The sequence below is a fragment of the Lepus europaeus genome, chromosome 14, assembly GCF_033115175.1.
Source record: "Lepus europaeus isolate LE1 chromosome 14, mLepTim1.pri, whole genome shotgun sequence".
Taxonomy (NCBI): domain Eukaryota; kingdom Metazoa; phylum Chordata; class Mammalia; order Lagomorpha; family Leporidae; genus Lepus; species Lepus europaeus.
Window position 1 is genome coordinate 46,503,372 of NC_084840.1, and position 18,061 is coordinate 46,521,432.

An 18,061-nucleotide genomic window follows, 5' to 3' on the forward strand; every position below is an offset into this window, starting at 1 on the left:
TTTTTCCTATATCCTAGTCTCTGTTGCCTCCTAGTGGGAGATACACAGAGTTACACACAATGGAGTTTTAATTTATGTAAAATTATGAAACAGGTGGAAAAGTAGGAGAGCTCCACTTCCAGAGAAAAATATTGCCTTAAAATTTTAATTAGTATGGCTGTACAACTCATAACCATTTGTTTCACTCTACACATTTACATTGAAATTAAAAGAATTCTGACGAATACCAAGACATTTAAAGAATCTTCAAAAACAGCTGTTTATAACAAACTGACAACTGATTTTGGCAGAATGTTTATTGCACAATCTCTTAATGTTTTAATAAAGTTGTTTCCTTTATAAATAGATAAATTTTTAACTACCTTTACATTAAAAAATTTAAAAGGCCATTCTAATATATAATAAATTTGAGCCAAAGTATTACTGAACAAATTGAATTAGTAGATACTGCTAAGTACTAAATGTTCCAAATCTTAAATTCTGTCTCTCATGGTGGATGTTGGGCTGGCTGTCGAGATACACGCACCCCACACTGGGGTGTCTGGGTGTAGTGCCCAGATCCCGCTCCTGACTCCAGCTTCCTGCTCATGTGGACCCTAGTGACAGCAGTGATGGCTCAATCATGGGGTTCCTGTCAACCAATGTGGGAAACCCAGACTGAGACCCCCAGGTCTTGGTGGGCACTTGGGGAATGAACCAGCTCTTCCCCCACCCTCTTTATGCCTCTCAAATAAATTGAAAGCAATTTTTTGGAAAATTCAGAAAGTGATCATTGTGTCACCACTTTTTTTGATGGGGGAAAAAACTGCGATCTAGAAGAAATCATTACCTGAATAAAGATTTAAACTTTATAAATGATGCATCAAGTATGGGTATCACGTGGCTTTGCTAGTTTGTCTCTGTCGAAGAGTTGAGAGAAATAATTTTAACCACTATCATAAAACTAAGGCCAACACTCTTGAAAGAAATATTGCCTATGCGTGGTACACAGGCTTCCAGTTAACCAAATTTTTAACATTACCACCATGGTTATTTTGTGCACTTATCTACACACAAATCCCCAGGTCCCTAGGAAATTTAACACAAGTGTGAAGAGAGACTAGCCAAGGGCAGATCCCACTGAGATGATGAAAACTAGATGCCAAAGACAGCATGCAGAGAAATGTAGAGGGCTCAGAGAACAGAGATACATCGCTTTCAGAAGCATGCCTGTGGGCCGTGGAAAAAACACGGAATGAAAGCAGAAACACTCAGGGAACAGGAGGATGAGCACTGAAATGGCAGGAAGACATGACGGAGTGTCCTGGACCTGAGTGTCAATCCTGAGCCCATCCATGTCCCTCTCACTGCCATTCCTTGCTTAACAGACCGGAAAGAACCTGTGCTTTAGAAAAAAAAAATAAAAAATGAAAACAGAAATCTTGGCACGTATGAATTATTTGCATGCAGAATATATTTCAAGAAGGATGCCGGTGGCAATGATGTTCACAAAATAATGAAAAGATTTTCAGTACAGCAAAACTTAAGACATTTCTAAAACGGAACTGAAGCTGGGTCTCACTGCTCAGGAGTCTGGGAACCCAGCGTGAACTATAGATTTTTCAATCAATAGCTCTGGGCGCCCTGCACTGAGACAAGTGTCTGCACTTATTCCCAGGTTTTGCCCAACAGGTGCTCTCCATGGAGTCTGTAGATATTCAATAAGTTAGGATCATTTTGAGTGAGTGGTTAGTAAAACAGGCATGGAGATAATTTGAGGTTAACTTTTAGCTCAAGGGTTTCCTGTGATGGACAAAAGGGAGCCACCCGTGGCCCAGGAGCATCCATTCTGAGAACAGGTGAAGACAGGAACCAGACACACAGCATCCAGGAGGGTGACTGACTGCAGGGGCAGCAAACAAAATATCTCTACCAGGACGTGCTGAACTCACTCTCCCCTCCAGGCTGCCTTGACAGACAGCACAGAAGCAGCACAAGACTCAAAGTACAATGTCACTGTCACGTGGATGTCTTTTGGAGAAAATACAATTTGGGTTAAGACAATTTTTTCATGCTGCTGATGGCACATTAGCCGTCCTGGTCTCACCTGAATAAAATAAAAGACACACAACTCTAGACCCTGAGCTTTAGGGGCTTCAGTCTAAGACAGATGAAGAAAGGGTGGAAGGACAAAGTCACACACTTTGAAGTGCAGCTGCATTCACAATACCAAGGGCTAATAAGAACCCATCCGCAAAGCAGCAGCTTGGGTGGCATTTATGCAAACAGAGCACTGCTGGTTAAGGAGTGAGTTCTCAGGGAGAAGTGACACACAGGCAGGAAGCAGGTGAGCTTCGGAGCACCACAGGCACACTGGCTTCCAGGAGCCACAGGCCATCTACAGTTGCCTTCAGACAACCCACTTACTCCACTGAGCATTTTGCTGGCTTTCAGAGCATGGTCTAAAAACAACAAATTTGGGATATCTGAAACTGGATCGTGCATATTTTGAATGTCTTTCTTGTACTTCACCTATGAAAATAACATGGAAACAAAATACCATCTAGGAAAAGAAAATGTTATGCTTTTGCATTATTGCCAATACTATGTCCAACAAATCATAGAGCAGTACTCTCTGGTGGCAAATTAACAGAAGACATTACAAGTGGCCACTAGGTGGTGCTAATTTACTACTGAATGAGTAAAGAAACGATTTCTATGGACTGAAAAACACTATATTTTGACAAACTCTTCTGTTGTTTACATATTCAGAGAAGGTGATGTTAACAGAACTAAATAATTTTTATGGAAACTCTGTTTCAAAAAAATAAATGGAATAGCCATTTTACTGTAGAAATTACTACAGTATTCCAAATGTGCTTTTTGGTGACATTAAACTTTTGGGGTTTTTCATTCATTGCCCTATAGATTTTTTTTTAAACAAACTGCTTCAGAAACATAATCTAAGTAGTGATAATAATAAAATGTTTAAATAGCAAAAATGTTGAGCATTTACTATGTGCCAGATGCTTTTCTAAATATTTATCTCTACTAAGCACTTAACCTCCACAACTCTAATAGGTAGGTAATTTAAGCGTCCCCATTTCACGGATGAGGAAACCAAAGCTCAGGAAGATGAAGGCATAGTATGAGGTAGGACAGTATCCGAATGCAGGCCATAGGATTCTGAACCTGGAGCATTCCGCCCTGTGCTCTGGGCTCTGTTACGTATATTTCATCTGTTTCCTTTATTTTTGTATACGCCCCCCCACACACATAAAATAAGCAAATAACAAATATAAATCATTCTGAACATTAATGAGAGCAAGATAAACTAAGTCCCCAGGTGATCAGAGGAGCTGATAGGTTGGGTTTAAATGATCTATCTAAGCAAAGTTGGATGATACTTACTTTTCAGACTTGACAGTGTATTCTATATATTTTCAACATCAGTAAAGTGATCAACTTTTCAATAGTATTCAGTATTCCTTTTACACTTTGCCTATTTCTAAATAAGAATTTAAAGTGTCATTTCTTAGAAAATGAATCTTGTTTATTTTTAAGAAACAGGAAAATAAATCTTATGAAGTGCTTCATAGCACTCACATAGAGAAAAATGCAACTAAACCATTGGAAGGACAGTTTCTCAGAATTTCTTCTGGTAGACCCAATGTACCAGGTAGTTCTTGACAACAAGGTCACTTCCGCTGCATAAGTACTTCAGTGAACTGTTGTCCTAACCACTAATTTGTGATAATACATACTTCTTTTCTGCAAAGCTTTGTAATAAATGTCTACTCTTGAGTAGACATAATAATTTGATTCTCAGTTCTATTTCTGCTTATTAACTAATTACTAATCAGTAACCATTAATAGTAAATTATGATAATAGATTTTTTCAAAAAAAACTTCAGGAAAATGTGCTTCACTGTATTCAACTACTCATTACGTGGAAATTGCATGATCTTCATTAAGTGTCAGTAATTACAACACAGTCGATTCTAAGAAAACAAGAATCAAAAGGTATTGAGAATAATTTTCTCTGAATCACAACTTACATTGCTTGCCAGTGTGGTGGCGAGCTGACTTTGCCTAAAAGCCACACTTTCAAGTGGGTTGTAGTGATGCTTCTTATCCTTCATTTCATTATCAAATTTTTCTTTGTATTTAATCTGTCATAAAAAAATAGGTCACATTAAACACTACATTTTCAATTAAAAGGAACATATTTGATTTTCAAGTAGATCAAATAAAAACTACCTTAAAAATGAATACTAGCCAAGTTTAAATTCCTTGTTATCCACTCTCTATAAAGCTTAATTAGGCAGAAATGTTAAATTAAAAAAAAGCTCTACTTGAACATTGATCATAAATGCAATTAGGCATGAACTCAAATCCTATTAACAAGAATTATGCACTAAAATATCAAGATTTTTAAGTGTCAGTTTCCATTTCGATATTGCTATAATCTATGATCAATTAGAAACTAAGGCCTCACATGTCTTAAGGGATACCACATTTAGAAAATGTCTAGACCCCAGCATTTGGTGAATTTGGACATGAATTTTCCTCAGGGAATGATTCCTAACAACAGTCATGGTTTATAATCATTATTTTTCTCAGCATTTCCTATCATTCATTTGTTTAAAAAATCATTTTTAGGAATTACATTTTCCAGAATGTCCTGGGCCAATTTAATGCTACTTTTTTAATTTCTCTGCTTTAACACCACAATTTATTCAACAGAAAACTGTTGCCAATATTCACTCTAAACTATTTTCACTTTTTAAAGTATTCTTAGGACAACCAAAAAAAAAAAATTACCAACTTTTGTAAAAACCTCCATGATAGAGAAATACGTGAACATATGCTATGATGACTATTTGGAGTATATTTACCTGCATACCTATACCCTCTGACTCCTGTAGCCAGGAAAGGCTGTACAGACTCCAAAAGCAAGGTGCTCTGGCCTCTTACACTGTTCTAGCAGTATTCCAGATCTAAGGCTATTTTGTTTTCTCACAGCATCCTCATAACTGCACCTTCACTTGGATGTCTTACGGCTCTGTCCTGCAGAACCTCGGGGAGAGGCAGTCTGGGAAGGCTTACGTCATCGGTTTTAACTGAGTGTGCCCAGCATGGGCCTCCTCCAGGGAGGGGTGTGTGTGGAATCCTGGTAAAACCATGCGTTTGAGAAACATTTCAAGATGGTGCATGGGAGATATCTTCTTTTTTTTTTTTTTTTTTTTTTTTTTGCTGTGGTTCCATTTGGTAAGAAGTCTCCCATGTTCACTTTGCCTTATAAATGTATTCTAACGCATTGACATGGGGGAAGGGTATTGTGGCACCCACATCTGACATCAGAGTGCCGGTTTGAGTCCTGGCTGCTCCACAGCTAATGCACCTGAGAAGGCAGCAGATGATGGCCCAAGTACTTGGGAGCGCCGAATGGAGTTCCTGGCTCCTGGCTTTGGCTTGCTGTAGCCCCAGCTGCTGTAGGCCTCTGGGGAATGAACCCGTGGGCACAAGATCCACTCCCTCCACTCCCCTGTTAAATGCCTTTCAAATAAAAAAAATCTGTAAAAATTAATACATTAATTTATTAGTATGACCCCTCAAAAAAAACCTGATTTTTAAAATTATTATTTTACGTCTTAGAATCAGGAGTGTCGTCCTGCATGGAAGAAATCCAGGCTCCCTTCACGACTTCACACAAGTAGCTGGCCTCAAAACAAAAGCATTCCCTCTGCCTGGCCCTCTCCTAACCACGATCCCCTCTGCTCCCTCGAACACCCCCTCTCTTAATTGCTGCGCCTTTTCTAGCCTTTCAGTGCCTAGCAGGGGTGGGGAACCATTTTTCTGCCAAGGGATCATTTGGATATTTGCAACGTCATTCATTCACAGGCCATACAAAATGACCAACTTAATAATAAGCCTGCTGGAGATGTACTGAATTCCGAGTCCCACCTGCAGTTGCCCTGTGATCTCACAGGCTGGATGTTCCCCACCCCTGGGCCCTACAGGGTTTTCATCAACAACCACAGCACCCTCTAGTTGATGTGCACTTGAATGACTCTTGGCCTTAGCCAGAGTCACCAACACCCTCCGCTCACGGAGTCGAACGCTCTCCCTGCTGACCACCCTGCTCTCCCCTGGTATCAACCGGGATCTGCAGACCTGGCCGGTGACACACACACTCCACATTCTGCCCTGTTCTCCAGCTATGGTTCACACATCTGAGTGTGCCCCTCCCTCATTCCCACTCACACCTCCAGAGACATCAGGCAATGCTTTTCTTTGTCCACAACTGGTTACCTGACCGTGGAACACAACACATCTTTCCAGTTTTAAGACCATTTGAGAAAAGGAGAAACGGGCATTTGTTTTCAGACATATGTCATCCTTTACCCCTAGTTCAACTGTGTTGGAAACAAATGAACAAGTTACTCCCCATGACTGACTTTATCTACATTTATGAATACCGTACCCAATAGTCCTGAGAGTGATATCTTTTAAAAATAAAATTCAGGATAGGTATATAGGCTCTAAGTCCTACGAGTTTTCTAAACACTTTTAGAAAACTTGACTGGACTTCAGAGGCCCACATTAGGGCAAACACTGGGACTGTTAAGTTCCAAGGATGTAATTTACATCACCTCCTCATAACAGATCTGCACAGAGCAGTGTGTCCACGGTAGGAAGCCCAGGTGTACTGGGCTTCACCATGACATTATCAAAAGCAGCAAAGACAGAAAAATAAGCAGACCCTGGATGAAAACTTTTCATCCTAGCCATACAGACAAACTTTACAAAAGAAATGGAAAATGCAGTAAGTGTATCATAATTATCTTTAAAAAGTCAGCCATAACATGAGGCTGCATATCTAAGCATCAATTCCCTCCAGTTTTGGATGAAATTAAATTGAAAGTTGCCAACAAACAGAATAGATTAGATAGAACTCATCTCAAAAAATCAACATTTTTAAAGTCTGCATTGCACACAAAATATTGTTGTCCTTATTTTCTTTACAAAATAACATCCTTCTGACTTTGCACCAAATGTTAATGATGGAGAGAAAATCTGTTAAATCAGCCTGTATACACTGATGGGCAGCCTAATGTGTGCCATTCTACAGTGGTGGATCAAAGGCACAGAAGCTGTCCCCACCGCAACTGCCGTGTGCTAACTGAAGGTGACATTTAAAACATTCACATACAAGGGCACTTTCAAAGGTTCATGGAAAATGGAATTAAAAGATGTTTATCTCGGCAAAAAAAAAAATGAAATTCTTTCACATGGGGGATCTTCAGAAAGCTCACGGAAATGTATAGTATGAAAAAAGTATGCATCAATTTCATGGGTACATACTCATGACAAATTTTGGCAAAAATTATAAAGAAACAGAGCAGAGAATAAAGGGGAGGAGAGAGACACCATTTAAACTGGCAGGTCAGGGACGTGACATTTAAACCAGCACTTGGGTGTGAGCAGGCTAGTGGAGGTAGTCTTTGCCAGGAAGGGAAAATGGGAGATGTTCCAAACCAGTCAATGCCCCTTTCAATTTAAGGACAATATCCCTAAATGATCACAGCCATTTGGAATGTAATTTTTAGATTTAAAACCTATTCTTACCACTATAACAAATTAAATTTTAGACAAATACTAATTATTATAAATACATAGTTTCCTTGATTATAGAACTAAGCAAAGAATCCATTCATCATGTAGATAAATTAAAGGTAACACAAGAATATATGAATATGTTCATGAATTAATCACTTTCAGAATTTTTTAAGTTGACAATTTCAATAGTTACTACAGTTCTCCATTAATACACAGAAAATGTGAATTATAAAAAAAGATGGATTTCAAAATATTTTTATACTAACATAAACTCTTTTAGCTTTATTTCTCCATGAACTTTTTTTTAATTAACCATGTACTACACATTTAGAAAATATGTTTTTTAATATTTTATCATCTCTTTGCATTTATAACAATTCATTTCAACAATCACAGAATCCTTTTCTTCCAATGCCACAAACCATGTTACAAATGAAAGTTGGTACTGATGCTTATCAAAATATACAAGACAATTGATGTTTTATATAAAACCACTTTATATGTTAACTTGTTCCCAAAAACCTTTCTCTTTTTTTGGCCAGGTTGGCTGTTTCTCATACTCCATGAACTTTTTTGACATGTCTTCATACCTCCCTTTGAGGTAAGAGCCTTATTTTTGGTTGTTGTTCCTATCATAAGTTAATGTATTTTAAAACAAAAAGGATATCAGTAAGCCCAAAAATATCACTAAAGTTATTTGAGTTTCTGGGATGACATGAAGATTTTACCAGCCCAGTGGGCCCGGGGCAGGCCAGACTTCTCTGCACCGTCACCATGTTAACCTGTCCCTGTGCTCAACAAGGTCACCAGTTTCTTCCCTGAAAGTGGAATCTACTCTATAGGTTATACCGAAATGGTACAGCTGCAACGCTGTGACTACAGTGTGAACTCACTGTGCCTTCCTACCACGTCTTCTATACAACACACGAGTCCAGGTAGTGTGGAATATGGGAAGTTCTTACTTAGAAATGTAAGAGTTTCTGGGGGCCGGCGCTGTGGTGCGGCAGATTAAAGCCCTGGCCTGGAGTGCCAGCACCCCATTTGGGTGCCGGTTCAAGTCCCGGCTGCTCCTCTTCCGATCCAGCTCACTGCTATAGCCTGGGAAAGCAGTAGAAGATGGCCCAAGTCCTTGGGCCCCTGCACCATGTGAGAGACCAGGAAGAAGCTCCTGGCTCCTGACTTCGGATCGGCCCAGCTCCGGCCATTGTGGCCATCTGGGGAGTGAACCAGCAGATGGAAAACCTCTCTCTGTGACTCTTTCAAATAAATAAAATACATCTTTAAAAAAATGTTTTAAAAAAAAGTTTCTGGAGACAGATTATGATGACGGTAGCACAGCCTGGGGAGTGTATTTGTCACCACTGAACTGTACACTTAAAAACAGTTAAGATGGCCGGCGCCGTGGCTCAACAGGCTAATCCTCCACCTTGCGGCGCCGGCACACCGGGTTCTAGTCCCGGTCGGGGCACCGATCCTGTCCCGGTTGCCCCTCTTCCAGGCCAGCTCTCTGCTGTGGCTAGGGAGTGCAGTGGAGGATGGCCCAAGTCCTTGGGTCCTGCACCCCATGGGAGACCAGGAGAAGCACCTGGCTCCTGCCATCGGAACAGCGCGGTGCACCGGCCGCAGCGCGCTACCGCGGCGGCCATTGGAGGGTGAACCAACGGCAAAAGGAAGACCTTTCTCTCTGTCTCTCTCTCTCACTGTCCACTCTGCCTGTCAAAAAAAAAAAAAAAAAAAAAACAGTTAAGATGGTGAATTTTAGGCTGTATGTATTTTACTATTATAAAATGTTGGGAAAAATTAAGATATATGAAGCTATCTCAAAAGGTTCATGGAAAAAAACACAATTAAAGGATGTTTATTTTGGTGTAAAAAATTTTGAAATCCACGCACAGTATTCTCTTAATATGCATTCTGCATGAACATGGTGAAGTTCCCTTGTAGATGAAAGGACATATTGTTCCTACCCTATAGAATAATGGCCAAGAGTTAGAAGAGAACCACCACACAGCAGCTACACTCCCCCCAACTTCCTGTTCAAGGCCCGCCTCCCCTGGCTCACCGCCTCTGCCATCACACTTCCATCCTGTTACTCTTACGCCCGAGTTTTATGTGGGTCCTTTGCCTTGAGTGGGGTTTTCTGTCCCTTCAAACCAACCTCGCTCAGATCTACCCACGACACAAAACTAACAGGGCCAAGATGTGCCAGGTATAAGTCACATTTGCTCTCCCTTTTTTGGGGCATTTCCCCTTCTACTGATAAATTTGGATATCTTCTAACGTGTTTATTAGCTGTTTATGTTGCTCCTCTGTGATGTGTCTGTTCACCTCATTTGATCCTTTTTCTACTGGGCTCTCGGTCTTTTATTTTAGAGATATTAAAGTGCTCTCTTCAAATGTATCACAAATACTTTCCAAATATTTGAAGAGTCACATTCTTATATTTTAAAGAAAACTATTCTCAGGGTCGGTGCTGTGGCATAGCAGGCTAAGCCTCTGCCTGTGGCACCAGTATCCCATATGGGTGCTGGTTCGTGTCCTGGTTGTTCCTCTTCTGATCCAGCTCTCTGCTATGGCCTGGGAAAGCAGTGGAAAATGGCCCAAGTGCTGGGGTCCCTGTACCTGAGTGGGGGACCTGGAAGAAGCTCCTAGCTCCTGGCTTTGGATCAGCCCAGCTCCAGCCACTGGAGCCATTTGGGGAGTGAACCAGTGGATGGAAGACTTCTCTCTCCCTGCCTCTGCCTCTCTGTGTCTGTAGCTTCACCTCTCAAATAAATAAATAAATCTTAAAAAGAAAATTATTGTCAGACATTTCTTTCTCTGTATAACTTAATCTATTCAACAGTTCAATTTCAATTTTTTTTTTTTCAGTTTATCTACTTTCATTTTTACTTGAAATGCAGAGAAAGAGAGAGATCTTCCATCTCCTGGTTCACTCCTCCAATGACCACAACTGTCAGGGCAGTGTCAGGCAAGAGTCAGGAACTCTCCTCTGGTTTCCCCCATGGGTTGTGGGGACCCAAGTGCTTGAGCCATCATCTGCCACCATCCCAGGATGTGCATTAGCAGGGAGAAGAAACAAAGGTAGAACTCAATCCCCAGGCATTCCCACATGGGAAGTGGCCATCCCAAGCAGTAGTTTAACTTGCTGTACCACAACACCTGCCCCTCTCATTCAAAAAAAAATTTTAAAGATTTATTTATTTATTTGAAAGGCAGAATTACTGAGAAGCAGAGAGAGAAAGGCTTCCATCCACTGGTTCACTACCCAGATAGCCTCAATGGCTGAGCTGGGCCAATCCGAAGTCAGAAGCCAGGAGCCAGGAGCCTCTACCAGGTCTCCCACATGGGTGCAGGGGCTCAAGGACTTGGGCCATTTTCCACTGCTTTCCCATGCCATAGCAGAGAGAGCTGGATCAAAAGTAGAGCAGCTGGGAACCAAACCAGCACCCATACGGGATGCCAGCACCGCAGCCAGTGGCTTTACCCACTACACCACAGTGCCGGCCCCCATATTCAAACTTTTAAAAAGCCTGTTTAGGGGCCAGCGCTGTGGCATAGCGGGTAAAACCGGCCCCTGCAGTGCCGGCATCCCATATGGGCACTGGTTTGAGTTCCAGCTGCTCCACTTCTCATCCAGCTCTCTGCTATCGCCTAGGAAAGCAGTAGAAGATAGCCCAAATCCTTGGGCCTCTGCACCAGCGTGGGAGACCCAGAAGAAGCTCCTGGCTCCTGGCTTCGGAACAGCCCAGCTTTGGCCATTGCGGCCAACTGGGGAGTGAAGCAGCAGAGGGAAGATCCCTCTCTCTCTCTCTGCCTCTCCTTCTCTCTCTGTGTAATTCTGACTTTCAAATAAATAAATAAATCTTTGAAAAAAAAAAGGCTGTTTAGATTCTAACTGGCATTGCATGAAATATGGTTGATTTTTTGACAAGGAGCTTAAAAATCAAACTTTTGAAATATTAACATTTTTATGATATTGAGTACTAAGACAAAAGCATAGTACACTCTTTGACATGCTCAGGACTTATTTTATGTTCCTCAGGCAGATTTTACACCTTTCATCATTTCCATCTCTCTACTTTAAAATGTAAAGCAATTAAGACTTTTGTAACTTGAGGAATGGATATTTTCAAAGCTGAAAACACTAGAGGCGTACACTTACTGTTGGATAGCATTGCTGGTGATTCTGCAGGTGCTAGCTTCGCCATTGAAAGAGTTTTTAATTTTTATATAGTCAGCATGCCTAACTCTTCTTCCACATCTCTGGATCTCTGGTCTCATTTAAGAACAATTCTGTTATTCCTATGTGATACATAAAGTCTTCTGAATGGCCTTTTTAAGATTTTAAAGTGATTTTATTGTTTATATTCTTATCTCTAACTCACAAGGAATTTATTTTTCTAATATGGTTCAATATTCAGGCCCAATTTTATTACGATGGATTGCCAGTTATGTTGGTACCATTCACTAACTGACCCAACCTTTTCTCACTCAGCTGAGTCAACACTTATCATATACTAAATTCTTATACATATTCGAACGCATTTCAGCACTCCCTAGTCTACTACTGATTATTTTATCTCTCTTGATACCAATCCTGTATTGATTTAATTTCACTTGTTTTCTGTTACTTACTGGTAACCTTCACTTAACTGATTTTCATTTCCATACCTTTCAAGGTTATTGTCAGGCAATTCCTTTCCACACAAACCAGAAAATCATTTTATCCATATTTTTAAAAAATCCGCTGGATTCTAACTGAAATTGCTTGATATTTACACAACAATTCTGAGAATTGAAATTTTTACCTATTGAGAGCTTCAGCCAAGAACATGGCAGGTCTTCATACTTACTTGAACTGTATTTTATACTCTTCAGTAAAAATTGAAAATTCCCTTTGTTTTTATCACCTCTTTTTAATTTTGTATTAAATTAAAGCATTGGAAAATAATTACCAAGTTAAAAATTGTGTGCATGTGTATTTATAGTACCTAGAAATATAATCATTTAGTGTGATTATTGCTGATTTTTGAAATTCTGGGAAATGTGACAACATGGCCAAACTCACTCACTAAAAAAGGTTCAGATCTGAGACTGGAGAAAATAAATCTAATAAGTTAGATTTAATTTTTTCCTCTCAGTGAAATTTGTTATTACGACAATCTTCTCTGAAATCATTTCAGAAACATTGTCTCTGTTCATTCTTGCCATTAGAGACATCATCCGACATGAAATATTTTCCTGCGTCACTAGGAACAAAACCTATGAATGCAGTCATTGTAGAGTCATCTGCACAGTCTTACTTGACTAGAAAGTTTAGAGGCTTCCACAGCGTGCTGAAAATCTGGTCTTCCGATTACAACAGGCTCCTTATGCATTATACCTTGCCCTTTCTTATATTCTGCCTAAAATGAATAAACAAGAGGAAGGTTAAATATTTTCACTTAACAATGGAGAATTACATTGACATCAGCTCAAAATGAAATATAATAGATCATCATCTCACTAAAATCTATCTTTACAATATATCAAATACTAAAACGTTGATGACTAAAGTAGGGATTGACTTCTGTTATATTGTTATCTAAATGAATTCAACAACTTTTTGTAATAAAATAATGACTAAGTCAAAGTATCCAGTCATCATTCCCCTTGTATTTATGTATAAGTACTGAAAAACATAGGCAAAATTTGTAGATAACTGAAATTCCACCTCCTTCAAATAGATAGCTTTATGGTTTTATTTATTTTCAGGAACTGGTCTATCTTTGATTAACATGTAGTTGAATTTACTAATTACTGATTTGATTTCTAAGGTATAGTTATCCTGTTATTCAAATATTTGGTTCAACCTAAAACATGATTTTTAGCCAGGGTTTTGAGTATATTTAAGTTAAATAGAATTAACTAAGAAAGGTATCTTAGGGAAGATTTCAAAAACAGTCATACTATGCTGCAAATGTACAGAAGTAGTGGTTGACAGAGGAAAATCTATACAACACACGGTGAGAACAGGCTAAGCAAAATTCTTGGGAACAGGATGGGATGAGTGATTAAAGGGAACCAGATGACTAACTATCATGACTCTCAGGCTGAGATGTGGGAATGTGATCTCACACCCAAATAGTACATATGTCCCTAAAATTATGTTAATGCTAGCCACAGTCAAGTCCAAGTTTGGGCGGCTTCTGTACAACACTGAATAATTTAGTGAAATGGGAAGTTCAGGGGAAAAAACAGAGATGTCATTAATACAGATAAATTATACTAATTAAATTAACTGTCCAACGACCAAAGCTGTACTTTGTCTCCTGCAAAAAGAAGAAATCATTTCTGCTCGAGATGAAGAAAGAGAAATTACATTGCTTACGATCCTGGAGATCTGAGTTGCCATCCTGATGTCCGGTCTGTCAAGTTCTGCACTGTATGTGTGGGTGTCCTGAATATCTTTCTTATAGGAAATCTGATCAAATGGAAGGTTTAGGAAAAAAAATGATATTAGTAATTTCACATAACATTAGCCTTAATGTCCACAGTATTATTTATCCACACCACAATAGAGAGCCTACTCACCTTAAGTTGTCTATCCTTTTTATGCACAACATTTATTTATTTATGTGGGAGGCAGAAAGAGACAGACAGAATTTACACCTGCTGGCTCACCCCGTCTCTCCCCAAATGCCTAAAAATAGCCTGATGCCGGGAACTGGGAACTCAATTGAGGTCTCCCACTGGGTGGCAGGTACTTGAACTATCCGCACTGTCTCCCAAGGTCTGTATTAGCAGGACGCTAGAGCCAGGACTCAGAGTTGGGACTCAAACCTGGGTATTCTGATATGTGATGCAGGCATATTAACTGACATCTTAACCACTAGGCCAAATACCTACTCCATGCACAACGCTTACCTGTATGGATATATTAATTCCTTATACTACACATACATTTCATTATCATTACATGTTTGAACTGGATAAATACTATCTAGGAAGCAAAAGACCAAGAACAGGGCACAGAACCAATCTTCATGGCTTTTTTGTTTGTTTGTTATTTACAGGTAGAGTGGACAGTGAGAGAGAGAGACAGAGAGAAAGGTCTTCCTTTGCCGTTGGTTCACCCTCCAATGACTGCGGCGGCCAGTGCACTGCGGCCGGCACACTGCGCTGATCCGAAGCCAGGAGCCAGGTGCTTCTCCTGGTCTCCCATGGGGTGCAGGGCCCAAGGACTTGCGCCATCCTCCTCTGCACTCCCGGGCCACAGCAGAGAGCTGGCCTGGAAGAGGGGCTACCAGGACAGAATCCAGCGCCCAGACCGGGACTAGAACCCGGTGTGCTGGCGCCACAAGGTGGAGGATTAGCCTGTTGAGCCGCGGCGCTGGCCAATCTTCATGGCTTTTACTTATCACTCTATTAGTATGACTTGGCATCTAAGTGCATGTGTTTATTTTCACACAGAATATCCTCATCAAAGCGTTCAGCCAGCCCATCACACAGTGTCAATCCTCAGCTGATGTAGGATGAGCCCCAGCACACAAATACTGAAAATCATTTCTCCGGGGAAGGGTGGGAGTGCAGCTCTGTGACCCTCCTGCTTCCACCCTCTCCTTCCCAGCAGAACTCTTCAAATGCTCATGTGCAGCTACTGATGGCTTCATCACCTAATGTCACTGTGATGACATGAGCCTCCCAAAACAACAACAAGTACATTGAGAACACTCTCCCTCTGACTGCGTATTAGACACAAGCAAGCCAAAGGACAAAAATGTAGAGTTTCAAGTAACAAACTATAAATTCTGCTAAATGCACACTATACACATTACACTGGTCATTTAGAATACTCAACTGACAAATGGGAGGACAGAGCAGCACTGAATTTTACAATGTCCAAAAGTCACCATCTCACCAATCTGCTCACTTCTCAATTTCTTAATTTTAATTAATCAATTTATTTCCATTTTATTTGAAAGACATAAAGAGAAAGGCATAGAAATCTTCTAACTGCTGGTTCACTCCCCAAATACCCACAATAGCCTGGGCTAGGTCCGGCTGGAACCAGGAGCCCAGAACTCAGAGTCCCCCACCCAGGAGGCAAGGACCTGTGCACTGAGCTATCATCTGCTGCTTCCCAGGGTGTGCAGTAGCAGGTGGCTGGACTTGGAAGTAGCACAGGTACTTGGACTGAAGCATGCTGGTATTAATTATATTTTGTACAAAACAAGTATTTCTAACATCAACTATAAACTTTCTGCTATGGCACTGAGAAGTACTTACTAAAAATTTAGATTCCTAAGGCCCTTCCACACTCATCTACCACAGAATTTGGTAAATGTGATCCAAGAATCTGATGTTAATGAATTCCCCAGTTGATTGCTATGAATTAATATTCTAGGTAATAGAATATATCCTGTTACTTGCCCTTCAAACTTGCAAAGTAAAAAGAAATTCCATTTGCTTACTCGTTTCAAAATTAATTATCAGGTCTAAGTAATGATAATGCATTAATACCTTAATAGGCAATCCTTGCATTATATTATTTCAATAAGGCATATACACACACACACACACACTTCTGTTTACTCTTTCTAAGCTTGCATTCACCTCACCACCAAATTTTGAAACTCTCTTTATACTCATGAATGTGTGTGACAAGTGAATGCAGTTTAAACACAATGAATCTACTGACAGCAGAACATCTGTTTTCTTCAGTATTTATATTTCCATGGGCTCTACCTTAAGTGATTTCAGATAGGTTTTGTGCATACAGGTAGTAAGAGAAACATAAGAAATAAGCTGGGAGCTGAGTTGTTTTGCGGGGTGAATTTTCAATCATTAGGGATTTTAAAATCAGCCAATTTCATTGGCTTCAAAAAGCAACACACTCAGCCGCAAATGATGGCAACTCAATCCCAGCCTACGCTGAGTTAAGCCCAAGCTGTGTAAACAAAAACCGGCTCTCAGGTGAAAACAAACCGAAATTATTACCCGCCTACAAGACTAACTGTTTCTAAGTTACTACATTCATAGGAAAACCACAGGGGGGAAATGTCTTTTTGTTTAGAAAAGAATGAGGGTAAAAATGGAAACCCTTACTTTTTGAAAAGAACCGCAACCTTTCAGAAACCGAAGCTTTCCATGGGTTACCTAATTATATGGTGTTCAGCCTAATGGCTGCGTGAAGAGAGCTGGACGCACAAAGGCGGCAGGAGCAGGGCTTTGAATAGGGCCCCATCATCCATGTAAATTGCAAATTAGAGGCCGGCATATGTGACTCAAAACAAATATTAAGATTGACATGAGCTGCAAATTCAAGCAAGCGGACACTACCGAGCCACGCAGGAGAGAAGCGCAGGGGCCTGAGCACCGGGCAGACCTTTGGGACTGTTGCTGCTTGGGCCAGGGGCTCACGCTAGGGACACTACAGAGTGGGGAGCTCCCGGTTTCCCATCTGCAAGGACCTGAGCATCTACGGGGCCCTCTGGCATGGTCTCCTCAGAGGGTGACTCTTCCGTGCTGAGCCGCTGCTTAGGTTTGAAGGCAGTGCCTCTGACAGGTGTCCCAGGTCTGTGGCAGGTGTGTGCTCCCCTCTGCCAACCACCAGAACCCAGGAAAAGTAAAAATGCTATGCAGCAGAGAGGTTTGGAGTCTAGGTATCCACAGTAGGTACAGGCCACACCCCCTTGGTATCCAGTGGGGCAACTGGTTCCATCCCTGCACCCACTTGGGAAACCCAGTTGAAGCTCTGGCTCCTAGCTTCTGCCTGGCCCATCTCTGGATGTTGTGGCCATTTGGGGAGTGAACCAATGGATGGAAGATCTCTCTCTGTAACTCTGACTTTCCAATAAACAAAATGATAGGAAATAAAGTCTGTACATGTTCAGTACAGCAGCAATTTCTTTCCCAAATATTTTGTACCTGTAGTTGGCTGAATATGCAGGTGCAGAGCTCACAGATATCAAGGGTGACTATACATATGCAGGTACTCAAAACAGTTCCTGGAAAAGCGAATTAAAGGATAGTGTATGACTTGTGGCCGGCCTCCTGGCCCTGAGTCCAGCCACCAGCTGTGATGCAGGCATCCCATACTGGAGCTCCTGTTTGAGTCCTGGCTGTTCCACTTCTGAACAAGCTCCCTACTAAGACGCCTGGGAAAGCAGCAGAAGACAGCTCAACTAACTGAGTCACTGTCACCCAAGTGGGAGACCTGGATGGAGTTCCTGTCTCCAGGCTTTGGCCTGGCCCAGACCCAGCCGCTGGGTCATTTGGGGAGTGAACCAGCAGATAGAAGATTTCTCTCTCTCTCTTTCTAATGGCTTTTCAAATAAAAATAAATAAATCGTATACAAAGAAAAAGACAGTGTCCATGAGCTTTCTGAAGCACCCTTGTGTGAAGTCAACCCTCAACGCAACCATAGTGGAACACTGGTTGGTCTCCATTTTCCAGTCTTCTCATGACAGTATG

At 40.9% G+C, this 18,061-nt stretch overlaps 1 protein-coding gene across 4 annotated transcripts in view; it reads right to left on the bottom strand.

Annotated features, from left to right (window-relative positions):
* The window catches only part of NEBL (nebulette), a 401,382-nt gene that overhangs the window by 66,450 nt on the left and 316,871 nt on the right, over positions 1 to 18,061 (bottom strand). For 2 of the 4 annotated variants that reach the window (XM_062210544.1, XM_062210543.1), the window contains exons 6-9: positions 13,967 to 14,068; positions 12,909 to 13,010; positions 4,038 to 4,151; positions 2,407 to 2,511 (exon numbers count right to left, since the gene is read on the bottom strand). The exons of the other annotated variants lie outside the window; for them this stretch is intronic. In XM_062210544.1, coding sequence (XP_062066528.1) covers positions 2,407 to 2,511; positions 4,038 to 4,151; positions 12,909 to 13,010; positions 13,967 to 14,068 — 423 coding nt within the window. The remainder of the gene's footprint in view (positions 1 to 2,406; positions 2,512 to 4,037; positions 4,152 to 12,908; positions 13,011 to 13,966; positions 14,069 to 18,061) is intronic. 4 annotated transcript variants of the gene reach the window in all.